Here is a 17,863-nt window from a genome sequence, read left to right as displayed (position 1 = left end):
AGGGGTACAGCAGGGGCGTTTACAGAGGCCGTCCATGTCACCCAAGCATGTTGGGAAGGGGGCTTAATTACGCTTAACGTTGGGCTAAATTTTAGATAGTGTTAGCGATGGATGGATTCAAAGTTCCTGTGACCTCTGACCTGAAGATATCTGAATGAAAATTGGTTCTGTGGGTACCCACAAGTCTCCCCTTTGCAGACATGCCCACTTTATTCCAATCCAATGCAGTTTTTATGGTATAAATGTATTCTTTTTTATCTAGTGTACTTGAATGTTTTTGGGGACCTTAGTCCCCAAGCAGTTTTCGAGTTGAATAAACTAGGAATGACTGGAAAGCTGGGACTTGATGCCACTCCTGCATAAGTCAGTGCCCCTCTTGTGCTACCCCAGCATTATTATAACCTAATACTAGCCAGTAACAGTCATTTAGGAGTAGTGTTATTTAGAAATGTAGACAGACTTATGCAGCAGGATGCATGAGAGGTTCAGTTCAGGCCTCCATAGTAGCTCACCTTCCCAAAACTCACAAAGGTGAGCGCTAACAGTGTCTCTCAGCAGCCACACAGACAAGCCTGCCTGCAGATGTGTCTGCAGACATTTTCTGTTTATTGACCTTGTGAGTGCAGACATTATTATTAACTCAAAATGCCAGATGCCTAATGAATCTGTTTATCTATGGTAAACAGCACATCCCTCTTAAAGTGGAGTAGAGGTAGAAAGTGGCATAAAAAGAAAATACTGTTCTTGTCATTCCAACTCCCATCTGAACACAACAGCTTCCACGCAGTGAATATTCAGTTTATTAACGGCTTTATAAGATCAGATCAGAGGTCAGCGTTGTGTTCAGTGCTGCGTGAAACTCGTGACAGATTTGTCTTAATGGCCTTCAGACAGTCAAGAAGTCCTGAATGTAACATGAAGTGATTCATCTTGCCCGGCCCCTGATTACTCACATCCATGAGAATATGCAAAAGTAAATGTATTTCAGGTTATGTACTTTTATGTAAATCATATCAGAGATTTCCCAGATGTAATCTGCAGAAATGTACGTTGCCCCCAAAAATTTTAAAAATATATGAAATACATTTCAAAACCTCCAACTGCGGAGCCTCGACTTAATTTAATGGAGCTCGAGTGGTTTCTAGTGAATCAGCCTATCTGTCAGTCAACTGCAGCTTCAAAGAAACACACACACACACACACACACAGTCAACTACCAAAACACTCTAATCTTAATCAAAAAGACCAAATTTCACACTGATTTCTCTCACTCAGTCACTCAAATTCAAACTCACGATAAGTGACAATATTTTGGTCCAATAACAAGTTTCTAATCACACTGCTGTAACACTGAAACAATGACACATCAGTTTCTATAAATAATATACAGACAGAATACATGATGTTGAGAACAATAATTGAGTAACTTGGAAGTTATCCTTTATTGACAACCGCAGGGAGATTCATTATCTGCATTTAACCCAGCTTAAGTATTAGGAGCAGTGGACAGCTGGGAACCAACTCTGAAAACCAGTGTGGCATCATTGCAGTCAGCTTCAGGAGGTTTCTACTGGGAGCCCAACTATCCACAGATAGTCTAGAGTTAAAAAGAGCACGGCAAAGATCCTAAACAGATGGCATGGTAAAAATGTTGGCTTCAGACTGAATAAACAGTCAATGTATGACAGCTTCTAGCAGACAACCACAACACATGCACAAAGGGGATATGACACCATGTTGACAGCCATGTTTCTACAGTAGCCTAGATGAGACAAGCTGAACGCTGGTTGTAGAAGGGCCTTTTGCATTTTTGCAAGATTCATCGTCAAATTAAGACACGAGCAGTGTTCATTTAGTTGCAATCTGCAACTTTACCACTAGATGCCTCTTAATCCTACACACTGGATCTTTTAATACACATGTTAAAGTAAATTCTTGGAAAACATTACAAGTGCATGAATAATAATTTCAAGAGCAGAAGACTGAAATATGCTCTCTGGTTCTTGATTAACAATATGAGGACATCTACAGTGATAAGGAGTCAGTCTGTTCGCTTTAACTTGTTGATAAAAAATAGCTGGATCAGTTTTTTCCAGGATCATATTTCAGAGAGAGAATGATAGAAGAGGAAACAACTGCAGAGAGCAGACTGATGAAACCAAACCTCCCACATGTAATCAATGCAAACAACACCTTTTATTACACTGCTGCTCCTGCAAAGTGTATCCATTGAAAACCACTCTCTGATCAAAGCTGCTCAAAACACCTGCACTGATCGAATACACTCAACTAAAGCTAATATATTATTCATTAGTTTATACCTGTAATTGATTAATTATTAACACCCCTGTGCACAAGACTGCAGATATCGTATTGTGTAATATGGGACTACTTCATGGAGAAATAGACAGTGGTGGAAGGTAACAAAGTACAATTACTATTTCCTTTACTCTTATATCTTATAAAATACATTTCAGACTGGGGAAATGTCACAGCTCAATTTGTTACTGGTTTTGCCCTTTTCACAAAACAAAATCAGCAGACTTGAAAAGTTTAAAAAGGTAAAACGTATGTATTTAACTTTCATAAGACAAGACAAGACAGGAAGAACCTTGTGCTCCCAAGGTCGTGTCCTTTCCATTTATTAGAATAATCTATTTTTACACTCCTTTCTACTTCTCTTATCTCTTTTATGGGTTCTATAATGAACTGCAGCCCTGTAATGAACTGAATTAACCTGGATAACCTCCAACACACACATTATTCTTTCCAAACCAAACTGAGATGATGAATTATTTGGTTTTGAAACAGGCACCACAAACAGCCCAGTGTCTGTATTTACCCCCTCCTTCCTCGTCTCTCTCTCCCTGTCTGTCTCTATCTCTCTCCACCACCTGGCCGACAAGCACTTTGGCCTTCTCCTGTGATGTCCTTCGTCTGCTGATTCAGGCTTCACACAGGTTCCAGTCTAAATATAGACCTGGTCCACACACACACACACACACGCACACGCACACACACACACGTTAGGGTTCAAGACTTGAGCCGGCTGTCTGGAAATGAGCATGATGTGTTCAAATGCAAATCAGGAGCTCATCTACTGTTGTTTAAGCCGGAAATAATTAAAGCAGCAGACAGGAAGGAGGTTGTGCTTCAAAATAAAGGTCAGGAGGCCAGGGAGTCATTTACCTTGAACTAAGATATCAGAATTCATCTACCTCTGAGACACATATCAGGTGCTCTCACTGAAACCGATGGAGGTCAAAGGTCAGTGTCTTGCTCAAGGACACTTTCAAGTCATTTATCACCTGTACATCTGAGTGCCTCAGTTTTGTTCATGGGAGCTTCATAATTGTTTTTTTTCTTGACTTCATTGGTTAGGTTGATTAGATTTTGTTTGCCTATTCTGGAATTCTGGGTAATGTTATTCTTATAAGTGAGTGAACTCCAAAGTCAGTTAACACACGCATGAATTATGTTGCGCTCTCTGTGCAATACCAGAGGGTAGAAATGAATCTACAGCTGCAGCACAACACGGTTTTCTTATCGATGTCTCTGTTTCCACATTATTAAATAACAATATGGTTCTGTCCTAAATATAGAAGCCAGTCCACTCCCTGAGAGACCAAAGTCTCTACAGAATCTGAGATAGCGGCGACCTGCAGGAAGCCCCGAAGCAGACGGACAGACGGAGCTGACAGCTGACTGGGCGGCTGTCAAATCAGCTTCACTTCCAAAGGCTTCAACAGGAAGGAGGAAGGAGGGGGAGATGATAATACTGACAGGTAGAGAAGAGAGAAAGAGAGAGAGGAAGTAGAGGCAGAAAGGACAAATAAAGAATGAGAAAGACGCTAGAGAGAAAGCTAATTTTGTTATATTGTACAAGAAAAAGTGATTAAATGCAGCTTTTCTTCAGGGCAGATACACAAATTAATTGTCTCTCTCCTATAATGGCGAAATGAACTGAACCCGACTGAAGCAAACGATACAACAAAACAACAGCCACCTCGATTGTATATTATACATGGTTGGTATTGTACATTGGATGGTCTTCATGTTTAAACAGTCAAATAATAATAAATGAGTGAAATAAAGAGAGAACAGACAAATGAACTTTGGTGTTTTCAATCTCCCTTTCCACCTTTAGTCATCATCCAGGCTCTTCAGATGTGGCAGAAACACAAACTGCTCTAAAGAGATGAAGTTTGGCAGGACGAAGCCGCTGTTGAGGTAACACTTTTGTTTTTGACTCTTTGGTTCAGATCAAACGCTTCCTCTGGTTTCTCAGCAGGAACTGACAGCAGGATTTAATCTGAAACATCCTCAGAGGCCTTAGAGCAGTTTGGACTCTGCTGTGATGAGTTCACCTGAACAAAAAGGCATTTTTCCTGCAACTATTTCAGCTTTAACAAACAGCTGGAGAGCTCTATGTAGCAATGTGGTCTGTAAAGTCAGGTTGGTTAATATTCATAGCTTAATTAACATGCTATTGGCTGTCACAGGGGATGGAGGAGGTTGTTCGTTCATAAAAACCTCTAATTTTCCGAGCCGTGGTTTTATGACTAAAGGCACTATTTTTCGATGGGAGTCTACAAGCTGGCGATTGATTACGTCCTCTGCAGGAGTGATTCGCCCCGCCTCTCTGCATGTATCTATTATTAAACAACACTCTCCTGCCTTTTCAGCCACTCTCCTCCGATGACAAGCGCAAGGGACTCTCTCATTTGTCCTCAGCCTTCGTAACTCGAGTCGCGGCGTTAAAAGATCTGCTGGGGCAGTGTCGGATGCCCCCCAGGCCTCCAGCTCCGTCCTGATCAATGCCTGCTCACATTTCACACGAGAACACCTGTCGGCTAGCGTGGAAGAGAGAGGGGGAGACGTGATGAGCTGTTATCAGCCCAGAAGACAAAACATAAGTGCCTGTTCTGCTGCAACACTTTCATTTTTGTCAGTGTCCAGAGCGGCAATTAAAGGCAGCAGGTTTACAGCAGAAATATATCTCTGCCCGCTTGAAAATTCCCCAGAACTTTTTTTTACTTTCCACTTGTGCAGGAGATTCAGATTCAAATTCTGGATTCTCAAAAGGACACAAGAAAACAGCATCAACTGTGTTTCATATATCTACGTGTCTGTCCACAGCTGTAAATCAAGCATGGTATAAGGGGATATTTAAGGATGCCTGTGCTAAGCAATGCTATTGTGGTCCTGCTGCTAAACTGATTAGCTCAGCACACACGTGGTTGTGCTGGAGACTGAAGATACCCAGATTAGTGCAAAATTGGTATATTTTCATTACAGCTCAAAAATGTACTATACAGCCCTCAAAACAAACAACAACAAACTGTTGGACTTTACAGTTAAATAAAAATTGGTTAACACAAAAAGATATGGATATACTGGGTGATATTATGTAAACAGATCAACTTCAAATATTGCAAAGAAAATGCCACTTTGAGCTGATGAGATGAGCAGCAGACAATTCTGCAGTTTGTGCCTGTACGCCTTGAAAAGTGATATTCTGCTCATGTAAAGCCTTGGTGCAGTATTTAAACATAGCCATTTTTTATTAGGGCTTTAAGCTGCTACTTTTCTTAACAATACAATGTGTACTATGTAACTGGATCAATGAAAAACCTACTTTAACACAATGCTGCAGAGAAATGAAAGGAAGTGATGACAGCTCAGTGATCTAAGCGACTTCCCCTCCCTGTAGGCCTACAATGTGTAAAAGAAGTGGTGTTTTCCTGCTACTTTTCTAAAGCTCTGGGGCACTGCAGCACCAACAATGGGCTTACATACAAAACTAAAAGCTAAGCATACAAACTGAAAGCAAGGCCGAACAGCTACTAACTTCTCTAAATCTCTAATTTGTTTAATCCACATAAGAGCTGAAAAGTAAAAATGACAATATGTGCTTTTAGGGGGAGTTACATGCTGTAACTAGCCAAGCTAGCTCTTTATGCTAAGCTCTCTGTACTGAATGCACAGACGTAGATAGATAGAAAGCAAAGTTTCCCCCAAACAATTGTTCAAAATTCAGTTTACATCATCAACTGAATAAAGTCAATGAAATGAGATCAGGATCAAAGACCACACCTTGTCCTGATTCAGTATCCTGTTATAGGCGTGTCAAACGCTTTCCCACTTGTATCAGTTCACACATCCCTCCCACCAAACCCATTTCATTTTTCTGCTTTTTGCCTCCTCTCTCATAACAGAAACCTCAGGGGGGACAATGAAGCTACCTCATCTCCCCCACATTGAGGCTCATTCCCTGGGTTCTTTGCCACGTCAGCTTCCAGTTCACACTCATCATCATCGTCTCCCATTCGGCCCTCTGCTTGTCTCTTTAAGGTTAAAGGTCATCCCATCCTTTCCTGTCCAAATAACCTATCTGCACATAAGTGGTGTGATCTTTGTGAAGTGCTTAAAAAAGGCACCTGGATTTATATCTTGGACAGATTTTTTATTTTACAGATTAGGGTGTATTTGGGTGTTTTCATCCTAAAAGTGCAGGTCTTGACTGGATAAAAGCTTTATTATAAAAAGAAAGCAGTGAAAGCTTTGTTTGCTAATCAAGGATTTTGAAGACAGAGGTTCTCAACATAGGAATGTTTTATTGAGCAACAATTGTATAAGACGGGCTATTTCAGTAATTCAAGCCTGTGTGACTCACTAGACCTTGTTCCTGCAGCCTGATGACAATTTACTGCAGTCTGGAGAAACTGTCGCACACACATACAGCAGATAAAACTGAGCAGGGACTTTTCTGCAGCAGAAACAACACGTGTCAAGATATAAAAATCAGCTTAAAACAACCTTTTCTTTTACAAAAATACTACTTTTCAGTGAAAGCTGAAGTCCAGTAGGTCTGAGCTATTACAAGAAAAAAATGAAGCAAAAGGGTAGAGATTGGGTCATATTATATTATGTCCTTAGTCCAAATTCAAATAAATGCTTTTGTCAATATCAGACAAAGCCATACAGGTTGTGCGGCCATTACTAGAGCCAAATGCATTCATCCTAAAAGGCAAAAGTAGGAGATATAAAATAGTGAAAAGGTTGATTGCAGTTTCCAATAGCCCAAGCAAGTTGATGTCAAATACCTGACTTTGTCTAATCAGCAAAAATGAAAAGCTGGAACCACAGAAAGTTTGATATTTTTGCTTAAAAATGACCGAACCTGGGGGTCTGAACCCCCACTACGGGTCGCCTAATCTTCACAGGAGGTCTCGAGGACTTTTTGATTTTAAGTGTGCAAGTAAACTTTAAAACTACACAGTCTAATCCTGTATTAGAAACATTAAAACAACCACAGAGCTGATAGAACAATGAGGAGAAAACACAGAATTTATGAAAAAATAATCCTATTAAGTCTGTATTTGCTTTAATGTGTGTCATGTAATGATGCATTTTAACCTCAAATAGATGTTCAACCTGTCATGTAGTAACTTTTCAGCAAACAATAACTTTAAATCTGATTTGGCATAAACAGCTTGCAGAGCAACATGAGACACTGAACGTCTGGCTGATACACGGAGTAATGAAATCCGATTTTGGCAGTTGGCCATTTATCTCATGGTGAAACATTATGTCACACAAAGAGCCTCAGCAGGAGTTGAAGGTAGCTGCAACAATAATAAAACAAGCTTCCTTTGCTTTAGACTTTGTGAGATTTTGTGGAGGTCACGTGATCTTACAGACAAACAGGTAGAGGTAGTAACAGGTAAGCAGCGCTGGATAACAAGGTAACTTAGTGTCAAAGTCCCATTTAGCAAGGCATTTACCCCCAGCAGTGCATGCTTTCATCAACTCTGCCTGGATAAACAGCACTTGGTAAACGTTCTTTGCTAGAGTACTTTTTGAATAATGGCGTCTGGCGAGGGAAATGTCTCGGGACAATTTTGCTTCCCCCAGGGCGCCGGCACTGTCGGAGAAGAAAAACACATCGAAGCCTGCGTGTGTTTGGTTGACAGAGTTGTTGTGGCTCAAACTGCAGATGTTAAGTTTTATTTCTATGCTTGCCTTTGCAGGATTTTCTACTCCAACCCCCCACCCCCTTCATTTTTCATGTGATGGCTGTTCCCGCTGTGAGCTACCTCCGGCTGTAAAGACAAGTTGTTCACCGTTCATGTGACTGAGCGTAAGAATTGTGTCACATTGTCCGACTGCAACACAGTCTGAGGGCAAAAAGATGTAGCAAACAGACATTAATCAATCTGACTGACTAGGAAATTAGATTTTTGTTCTTCTTTCTTTCAACAGAGCGAAACTAATGATGCAGCAACCATCTGATAAAAGCACTCAGTTTGTAATGTGCATCATTTGAGAATAAATGCTGTTGCTGCAGTGTTATGGTAATGCCTGACAATTTTATTTAACATTTATCTGTGCAGTAAATGCTTTTGCTGAGCGTGAATGCTTTGTGAATAATGTACATTAGGAAGATATAAGGGAATGGCTCCAACTGTATTTCTCAGTTCAAGTAAAATTTTGTGATTGTGAACTTGCCCCAACTCTTTACTAGAAAATTGTGAGAAACACTTTTAGCAGGACCAATGTGAATATGGTTGTGACTTTGTGACTATCATCAATAAATGTAATATATTGACTGTTTCCGGCTTCTAAAATGTGATAATTTCCTGTTTTATATCATCACATTGACTATATTTGCATATTTGTAAATCTGAAGACATCACCCTTGGCTCTATAAACTTACCATAGGCCTTGTCACTATTTTTGGGGATTAATAGATACATGATAAATTTAAATTGAACTAATTTGACTCACACAGCGGGCAGCACCCTGTTCTTTGTCTATGAGACAGTGACAGATTTTTCCTTTAAAAAGGATTACAGCTTCACAATCCCTGACTAACCAAGGCTGAGATATATAGTTCTCAAAAATCCTGTTGCTCAGGAAAACACAATATGTGAGAATCAAGTCAACTTCTGCCAGGTCAGTTAGGTGTTATAAGTGTGTCTATCATATCCTTGTGAAAACCAAGACAATAAAAACACTGACGCAGTAAAATATCTTACCATCATGAGTTCCCTCTGGAAGGACTTCCTCTCCTTGTTCTCCATGTTCGTACACTCCTCTTTGAGTTTCTCCAGAACCGAGGCCACTTTCTCCGGCTCATTGTCCAACTCGGTCCGGCAAAAATAATTCAGTGGCAAATTCCCGTACCCCAGAGCATCTGCAAATGCCCTCCAACTTCCAACATTCTCCATTAAAACCATCCTCACAGTTGCGTAGATGTACGTAAGAAATTTGCAAGGCTTCAGGATCTGATCCAGCAACATTGTGGTCGTTAGGTCCGGCCCACACCAATAAATAGGCTTGACCTTACCCAGAACTAAAACATTCTTGGCATGGACAAGGCCTATCTTTCCCTGATAGTATCCGATGTACCACTCTTTGGTCCTCAGTTGCCCTCGCAGTTTGATTTTCTCCTCGCTGAGCAAAGCAATAACATCCCCCTTCTTGTACTCCAACAGATACGTGCTCTTGTGCTGCCTAATCACGGTTTTGATCAGCTTGCCAAATTTAAGGTTGGTAATGCACCGGTCCTGAAACTTTGGGTATTTGGAAGTGACAGCCAGTGGCGAGAGGACAATCTTATCCACCTCTTTCTTTTTCAGAAACCTCCTCTGGCCTGTTATCCTCGTTCCGGTCTTTGGAGGAGGCTGCGGAGTTTGGACACAGAACTGGGTGAGGATACAGTCAAGGGCGTCTTTAACTTGGACCCTGAGAGTGAAGTCTGAGATGCTGTTTGGGTTGTGCGATGTGATCATATACAGGAGCCTGCTGACTTTCCCCAATTTGACCTGAAATCCTCGAATCACACCTGCACCCTCAGTCGCCTTCACCTGGTAGTTGGACATGTTAGAGTACAATCCCACCTGGAGGTCCTGAGGGTACCCCAGCATGAACTGGTGCTTCCCCCACAACTGGAGGGCCACTGGCGGGGTGGAGCTAGCCTGTCGGCCCACTTCGCTTACCAACAAGGTCTTGGGGGCGCAGTCATGCCCAAACATGGCAACAACTGTCTTGAAGGAAGGGTGAATGTGCTTGGGTCCATAGACACCCAGAGTTACTTTCCTCTGCACATGGTCCCAAACAGTCATATTGTGGCTGATATACTGGGACTGAATCACAACAGCCACATACATACAAGGCTCTAGACTATCCAACTGGACCTGGACTGTATCCTTGTAAATGTAAGCATTAGGGATGGGCGTGTAAGGTCCTTCTTTGCAGTCGCTTCGAACACAAAGCACCTCTGCAGTGTGACAGCTCTCCTTCTTGACACTTACCAATATCTTCATTTCCAACGTGATGAAGGACTTGGTTTCCATGTTGCTGAGCTTGATCTCCACCACAGGGCTGACGGTGGAGCAGCGGTCACTGTTGAGCTCCAGAGGAGGGTCTAATAAGGCTTTCATGGAGATCTGCTGGTGGTCTCCATTGCTGACATGGCCTTCAGGGATGTGCACACTGATGTGGGTGTCTGGGAGCTGAACAACTCCTCCATTGCTGTCCAACATGCACACAATGTTGGTCTCCACCGGTTGCGTCTGGCCCCATCCAGGACTCTGACCCAGAGAGTCAAGGTCATGGCAAGATCTGGCTAGCTTTCTGTGGTTCAACCAAGCAGTCCTAAAGTCCTCCCTGCTCTGAAACTGCTCCGGTGACGGAGCCTTAAGGCCTGTAAAGAATCCCGAGGAGGGTAAGGTTGGATTTGACTGTGCCTGCAGGACTGAGAGTTCTGAGAGACTGTGGGAACGTTTACTCCTGAAAAATGGGTTATCCCTGTGGAGGTTAGGTGCATCCTCTTGATTTGGGCTGGTGGGGGTGGTATTGTTAACGTGGCAGCTGCTGAACCCATTGGTCATGATTGCACTAGTGTTAAAGTTGGAGCAAGATGACGGAGATGCCAGTGCATCAAACAAGATAAGATCTGCTGAGTTCCTTACACCTGTATCTTTGCAGTTTTGATCTAACGGACAGATAAAGGGGTTCACAGAGAAGGGGCTGTTGTTGTAAATTGAGGAGGGCTTAAGGCTCATCCCTGTCCACTCCCCCAAACCACCAAACTCCTTGGACCCATCCTCGTATCCTTCCCCAAGACTGTCGATCATCCCACTGTCGCTAAGCGAGGAGTTCCTGAAGTTGACCGGCTGGACATAGGCGGCTGGGATGTAGCCCATTTCCGTGTTGTTGTGGGCATACCACCACTCTCCACCTGACGTGTCCAGCACATAGAGGCGATCACCTTTGGAGAATTTCAGCGTGGTGAAGCTGCTGGGGCAATAATCCTTAATGGCAACCACTTCCTGTGCAGCTCCATAGGAGGCTGAAGTGTCAAGTCTTAAGGCACTTGGAGAAGGCACTGAAAAAGAAAAAGATATTAGACCAAATCACAATTTAAAACTATTCGTGATGGTCTTTTATTTGTCGTGATTGCAGAGCATTATTTTAACCGGCTTGGTCTCATTTTAATCACTTATTGGCTGATTACTCAAAACACTGCAGTTAACAGTGTTGATTTCATAATCAGACATAATTGACCAGTTGCATTAATGAAGTGATGGTACTACAGGTCTGTTATTGTTTCAGTGGTTAATTTGAAAAGCTTTTAGAGAAAAGATCATCCCAGAAAAAAATAAATGAAGCCAAAATACACCCAAAATAACAGAAAATCTTATTTTAAATCATTCTGTAACTACAAAATGTTCATATTACTCTACTATAAAAGTATGAGAGGATGAACTGCATAATTTACTGCATAATTGACTATTTATAGTTCACCTCATTAGTGTATATGGAGCATGTAAGCAAAGCTGTAATGAAGTGCAACCAGTGAAGTGAAAGAGCCAGAGAAAGAATATTAATGTTTTCAACAACATGACTAAATAATTCAATTGCAAAAGATGAAAAGCCCAATATTAAAACAACAACTTATTTAAATTCTAAAGATAATGCATGAACATTGATTAATCAGTCCTTTAATTAAATGATAAGTGAAATAATTGAGCCTTGAACCTTACACACATAATAACAACAATGTAAAACTGGTGCGGCTCCAGTGAAACACTGACCTTTGACATCATTGAGACTTGCTCCAGTGACTCCTTCACTGAGGTCGATGAGCGTCCCCTCAGACTTACAGCGAGGAAGTATGTGGTTGTTGTTCGTCACTCTGATGATTCGATGGGCAGCCATGGCTGGTACTTATCGTAGCATTCGCTCATTGGCAGCTTTTCATCTGGATGGGAAACAAACAAAAGACATTTCAGGGAAGCTTAATTTTCTAGATCACTAACACAGTTAAATCTACAAAGGTCAAAGCCGCTGCTGCGGAAAATAAGGTTAACAAATATCACTGAATTTTTGAAGGCGCTGTGTGAAGTATGTGCTAGGGATATAATGACTCATGGCTGAACAGGGACAGTTTTCCTAAATCAATGGAAAGACCATGAGTGTTGAACTGAGAGAAGACAGAGAGAGGTGTGATTCAGGGGGACAACAATCAAAAAGCAATAAAGAAATGAAACCTAAAGAGATTAAAGTTCTGAGTGAAAGTGACAATAAAGAGAAGGTCAGAAACATAATGTCAACCATGAGCTGAAAACGTAGTGTGCAAACAACATTACGGCAACATGTGGGCACTTGTTGATTGTTGAATATGTCATTCCAAAACTGTGGTTAGAGCCTTCACTCTTCCGGTTTCAGGTAGCATTTTAAAACCTGGCTGCAGGGTTATGCTCCCATTCAGCCAAAAGACCGTTAGTGAGGTTGACACATTTGTGACAAAGACAAAATCCCTAGGGAAAGTAAACAGAGCTCTTAACTACAGTAGTTCACCAACTAGATTATCTGCTGTGCCACTTGAAAAACAGCCTTAGACCAAGTATTTAGACACCTCTGTCCACATATTTTTGGCCATATAGCATATATAAAAAGCTCATACCCAACCTCAGAGACTAAGTTGTCTGCAGTCACACAAGTCCTAATATTTTCCAGTAGGGAATTCAAACCAGCAACCTTTTCACCATCCCTTTATCCTGGCTGTACAGTATAAACTGCACTTCTCTGTGTTTTAAGCATTTACATCTGTGATTGTATCAACCAAGTTACCAATTTCCTTGTCAGACTTGAGTTGTGATTCAATTTGTGTATGAAAACACTCAGCAGAGGACTGTAATCTGATTAGAGAGGAAGCAAGAAATAGTTTTGCAGCAAAACGTTGTTCCCTTCAGTCACAAGAGACTTTATTATTCCTGCAGGACGTGGCGAGTGGCGGCAGTGGGAATGTTTGCATTTGCACGCTAATGATGCTATTTTAATCTGATTAAGGCAACACAGAATGTGAAAGCTGCCATGTAAATGCTTTTTACTGATTCACTTCATTAGCACTTTAATGTCTGGAGCTTAATTTTCACATTAAACGCTGAGGATTCTGATTCAGGTGCAGGTGTTTGTTTTCATATAATACAGCACTGCAACATCACTTCACTATGTTCACTAATAACATAATAAAATGAGCTGTTATTAGCAAGGTTTGATGTCAGAGACGAAATACACAGATTTTATCTTTCTATACTCACATTAATGTAAAGGTTTGAAACCCTTTCCTGTCAATCTTCAGCTGTCATTGTCAATTAAAGGCAATAAAGCCACAAAAAACATATACTTTAGCACCTTTCTAGTCTTCCGACTACATAAAGCTCTTTACAACCCATTCGCCCACTGAGGGCGGAGGCTGTTTCAATATCATTATACGCAGTAATAAGGCTGAATTGTGCAAACTTCCAAAGGCACAAAAGTTAAAGAAAACTATTGTTAAGATAAGGCAATCATTTTGTGGGTTAGAGGTCTTTTCAACGTCTTCTTTAAACTGTGATATGCAGAATATTGCCATTTCTTTATCTTCTTGACAGGGAACTAGTGTTTGTCCCCAAGGACAACTTTTATCTGATGAGATACATTTTCAATTTTTGTTCCTATCACTTCTCCAGTTCTTTATATAGCAGCAAAACAGTCAAGTAGACTAAACAGACTCAATATCACTGCTGTAAGAATAATGTACTTTCAGCTTTCAACTGCTTAGTTATTGTTTAGGGTTTTAGTGAAAAGACTACTTTGTTTTGGCAAAAAACCTCCACTCTTTTTACCCAGGACTGGCCGCTGAAATGAACCTGGTGACTGTGACCTCTTTATCCGTGAGCCGCTCGCTGCTCCAGTGTGACCCCGAGACCCCACGGGAGCTCTGCAAAAAATGTTTTTTTCTGCCTGTCTGGCCTTGATAGTTTTGATGCAACATATTTGCAGACAAGTATTTCACATTTTCATGTTGTTTATCCATCTTGTCCCCGGCGTAAAGGTCTTTAATCTGCAAATTTTTAAATGGAGTAAGGTAGAATCGAGCAGACTACTCTCTCATGCCTCAAAATGACAAAAAACTAAAAATCTGCTTCAGCTTTAGAGCAGTTCTTCTCTGGAGGTGAGGAGTGAAACTGTAGCAGAGGTGCACTCTGGGATGCAGTGCATCCAGTGAAAAGAAAGTGAGGCTTGTTTAATGGCTGCCTGTGTTCACCTGGGATCTCAGTCTGAAAGGCAGACAAACCCTCCCGAGGTGACATTTCATTTTCCTGCACACTCTTTGCTCATCTGGGAACGCGTCGGTCCGTCGATAAACCCTCTCCTCCTGCTCAAAAATGAGCGCTCAGCGGGCCGCCAGAGTGAGGCTGCGATCAATAACAAGCCAGCAGATAAAGACACTGTCACCGGCTTTGATATAACACCGAGGCGAGCCCTGCTGAGGGGGGGGGAAGTGAGGAACTGGATGCTCCTGTTCACTGCGACAGGAAACGTAGCAGTTCAGAGCACACCGGATTCCTCAAGAAGACCCCTGCAGATCCACGCTGACAAACTATACAAACTAACAATTATAAAAACACAAACGTTTGACTGTGATGCCCTGCGTGTGACCTTTTACAGACATCATTCTTTATATTACAGAGATACTATATACAGCATCTGCAGGAATTACTCCATTTCACTTTAGTTTTACTTCACATTAACAGAGAACTTTCAATTACAGGGGAGAGGAAAAGCTATAAAGGAAACTTTCAGGGGATCTCAGCAAACTGCTCGAGGGTTTGTGGGTTAGCCTTCCTCAAAATTGGAATATTTCCCCCCCCCCACCGGTGCATCAATATCCGAGTCAGTGAAATACTCTGCGTTATTAACTCATTTCAGTCAGGGTGACAGAGTGTAGCAGCGGTGAGGACGACAGGGAGTCGAAAGTTTAATTAGCCGAGAGCCGGCCGGGCCTAATCCCTGGATGAATCCTGCTATAATAACCATTTCCAGCAGCCATATGCTCGCGGAGAGTTTATCGTTTTTCCCATCACAGCTGTTTAAAATGAGCAGATTAAAGGACAGAGAATGAGATGCGAGCAGCACAGGCTGGAAAACACAAACCTATCATGTCAAACCTTAAAGCAAAATTATGTCATATTTAAATTGAATCTACTGTTGAATTTCCTGTGTAAGCATTCAAACATGCAGTAATCCCAGATCAAAGATGGAGGCCGAGGGGATAAAAGTCTCTTAAATCAAGATCAAACAAACCAAAGACAGATTCCTATCAGTTTAATAAAATGACATGAAAACAACTTTAAAGGCTTGTTAGAAGATTCTACAAATCGTAAATGTACATAGTTGAGGAATAGACACCAAAGTCTCCTTAACTTTTAATATTAAAAATCCCAATCCTTTGATGAAACCTCCAAAATTGGATTCCTTAATTTATTGCGTAATGTGTTCCTGCAATGTCTCCTAAATATTGATTTGTTAGATCTACATCTCTCTCGCTATCGCTCTTTCTCTTTACCAGTATAGTCCGTTGAGACAAAATAAATTACCCAAAACTGTTTAACTTGTTTAGTGAATGCAGCAAGTTACAGCTTTTCTGAGTCCTTCCCTACATTTTGTCCTGGCCTCTGTTGGCTGAAAAAAGGGTATAAGAATCATCAAAAAACATCAAAACTAAGCTTCATTTGACTTTAAACTCTATAAAGGGTCGGCTTTTTCATCTATTTTACAGGAAACTGACCTTAGGGACAGAAACACATTAGGTCTAGTTGAGTCAAGTACCTAACTGGCTGCCCCGTTGTGGCCTGCGGCAATGCAGCTCTGCTCCCAGCATGCATATGGACGCATGTTTACACCTGTGATATAGTGGCGGTGAACCAGCAGAAGAAATGTACAGGAGCTCAGGGAAGAAATGTCCTTGGAAGTTTTTTAAACGCCTACAAACTAATGAGTGGTTTCACCTTATCACCTTACCATGATACTGAGTTTTTAACTTACAGTACGAGCATTTGTATAAGATGGAGATATCTATCTGGAGATACAGGTAAGCCGACAAACTTTCCTAAAAAAAGATGATGATGGAAAGAAGGTGTTTTGAGGATTTATGGGGAAGTGCTGGTTGTGTTCCAACAGTGAGAAACAAAAATGTCTAATTTCAACCAGAAATCAAAGAATTCTGGAGGAACATTGAGGCAAGCGATCTTTCGGCACCACAGTTTGAAATCTGCAGGCTAAAGTTTGTGCAAAATGAATGTTGAGTTTCCTTTGAAGCCGACACTTTTCCTCTCCAAAAACTACAATATGATGTCATGAATCTGCACTTATTAAGTGCTTGAAGTGTGGCAATTTAGTCTCTTAAAAATTTATTTGATTTCATTTGACCCTTTGTGTCTTTTTTTTAAGCTTCCACACAGAGAAACATCATATTCCTGTTGAGTGGGTGATTCCTCTCTCTGAGGGTCTTTCTTACTGTCCTGCTGCAGCTTTCTTACATGTTCAGGGTCTTACTTTTTACCCTGCAGACCTGCAGGAAAATGCATTTTTTTTAAAAACTTGTTTTGGCACGTGGTCAACTACATTAGTCTGCAGCGCCGCTCTGCCGCGACCACCACCATTCATCACCGGTGAAATTCATCTGTAAAATATTACAATCGCTCCCCTCAGGATGAATTTCCAGGTAAATGAGACCGCTAACTGTTGAGTTTTATTGCCACTGAGGGAGATTCTTCAGCCATCGACGGTTTAAGAAGAGTGGTTCGCACTTAGAAAGAGGAAGTGGCATTTTAAACACGTCAACAGTTCAAATTTAGGCCAGCAATTGCCAATATTAAGTGTTTCGAATGCAATAATTTACCGCCAGCGTCTCCTTTTATATCAGGAAAAACAGCAGAGTATAATTTATAAAGCATTAACAGATGGATGGCGTGATACATCTCTGTATATGGGTTGAAAATGTATTAATGTAATAAATTTGGGGAAAATGCAAAAGCAGCTAATTGTCACATTAACAGGCGTTTATAATTCCATGAAAAGGGTTTAGCAGATTTTTAACTGACGAAGTAATAATGTTGATTAATGAAGTGAGAACACAAGCCAGTGTTAATCATTACGGCTAATGTGATGCAGTTTTTTAACATTCAAAGGGAAATTTATTTGAGTTATTAGATAATGAGGAGGTATTACATCATCAGCTGGACTTGTTCATCCCAAATATTTCTACTGAGTTTCCTAAACGGAAGGTGCCAGGGTGTTTAAGGGATTATTATTGTCATTATCTTTTCCTAAACCAAGTTAATGTTTTTAGATCTTTATCCACCATCAGCCATTGTTTGTAGTTCATGAAAACCAACCTGCAGACACATGGCGACACGCAGCCTCTGCAGATAAACAGCGACTCCTATATTCAGCTGATTATACGTTAATGAAGACATACCTATAAATATTATATTCAGTTTCTGACAACAGATCCTCCTCAGTG

At 41.1% G+C, this 17,863-nt stretch overlaps 1 protein-coding gene across 1 annotated transcript in view; it reads right to left on the bottom strand.

Moving 5' to 3' along the window:
* The window catches only part of LOC118339904 (SH3 domain-binding protein 4-A-like), a 16,795-nt gene extending 4,538 nt beyond the window's left edge, over positions 1-12,257 (bottom strand). Inside the window, exons 1-2 of the mRNA XM_035677718.1 lie at positions 12,105-12,257; positions 9,042-11,395 (exon numbers count right to left, since the gene is read on the bottom strand). Of these exons, the coding sequence (XP_035533611.1) occupies positions 9,042-11,395; positions 12,105-12,228 (2,478 nt within the window). The 5' untranslated portion in view covers positions 12,229-12,257. The remainder of the gene's footprint in view (positions 1-9,041; positions 11,396-12,104) is intronic.
* Between the last annotated feature and the right edge of the window lie 5,606 nt (positions 12,258-17,863).

Source organism: Morone saxatilis, unplaced genomic scaffold (genome assembly GCF_004916995.1).
Source record: "Morone saxatilis isolate NCDOM2014 unplaced genomic scaffold, NCSU_SB_2.0 Contig6, whole genome shotgun sequence".
NCBI lineage: Eukaryota > Metazoa > Chordata > Actinopteri > Moronidae > Morone > Morone saxatilis.
The sequence above is the reverse complement of the archived record's forward strand: the minus strand, read 5'-3'. Positions and strand labels throughout refer to the sequence as shown.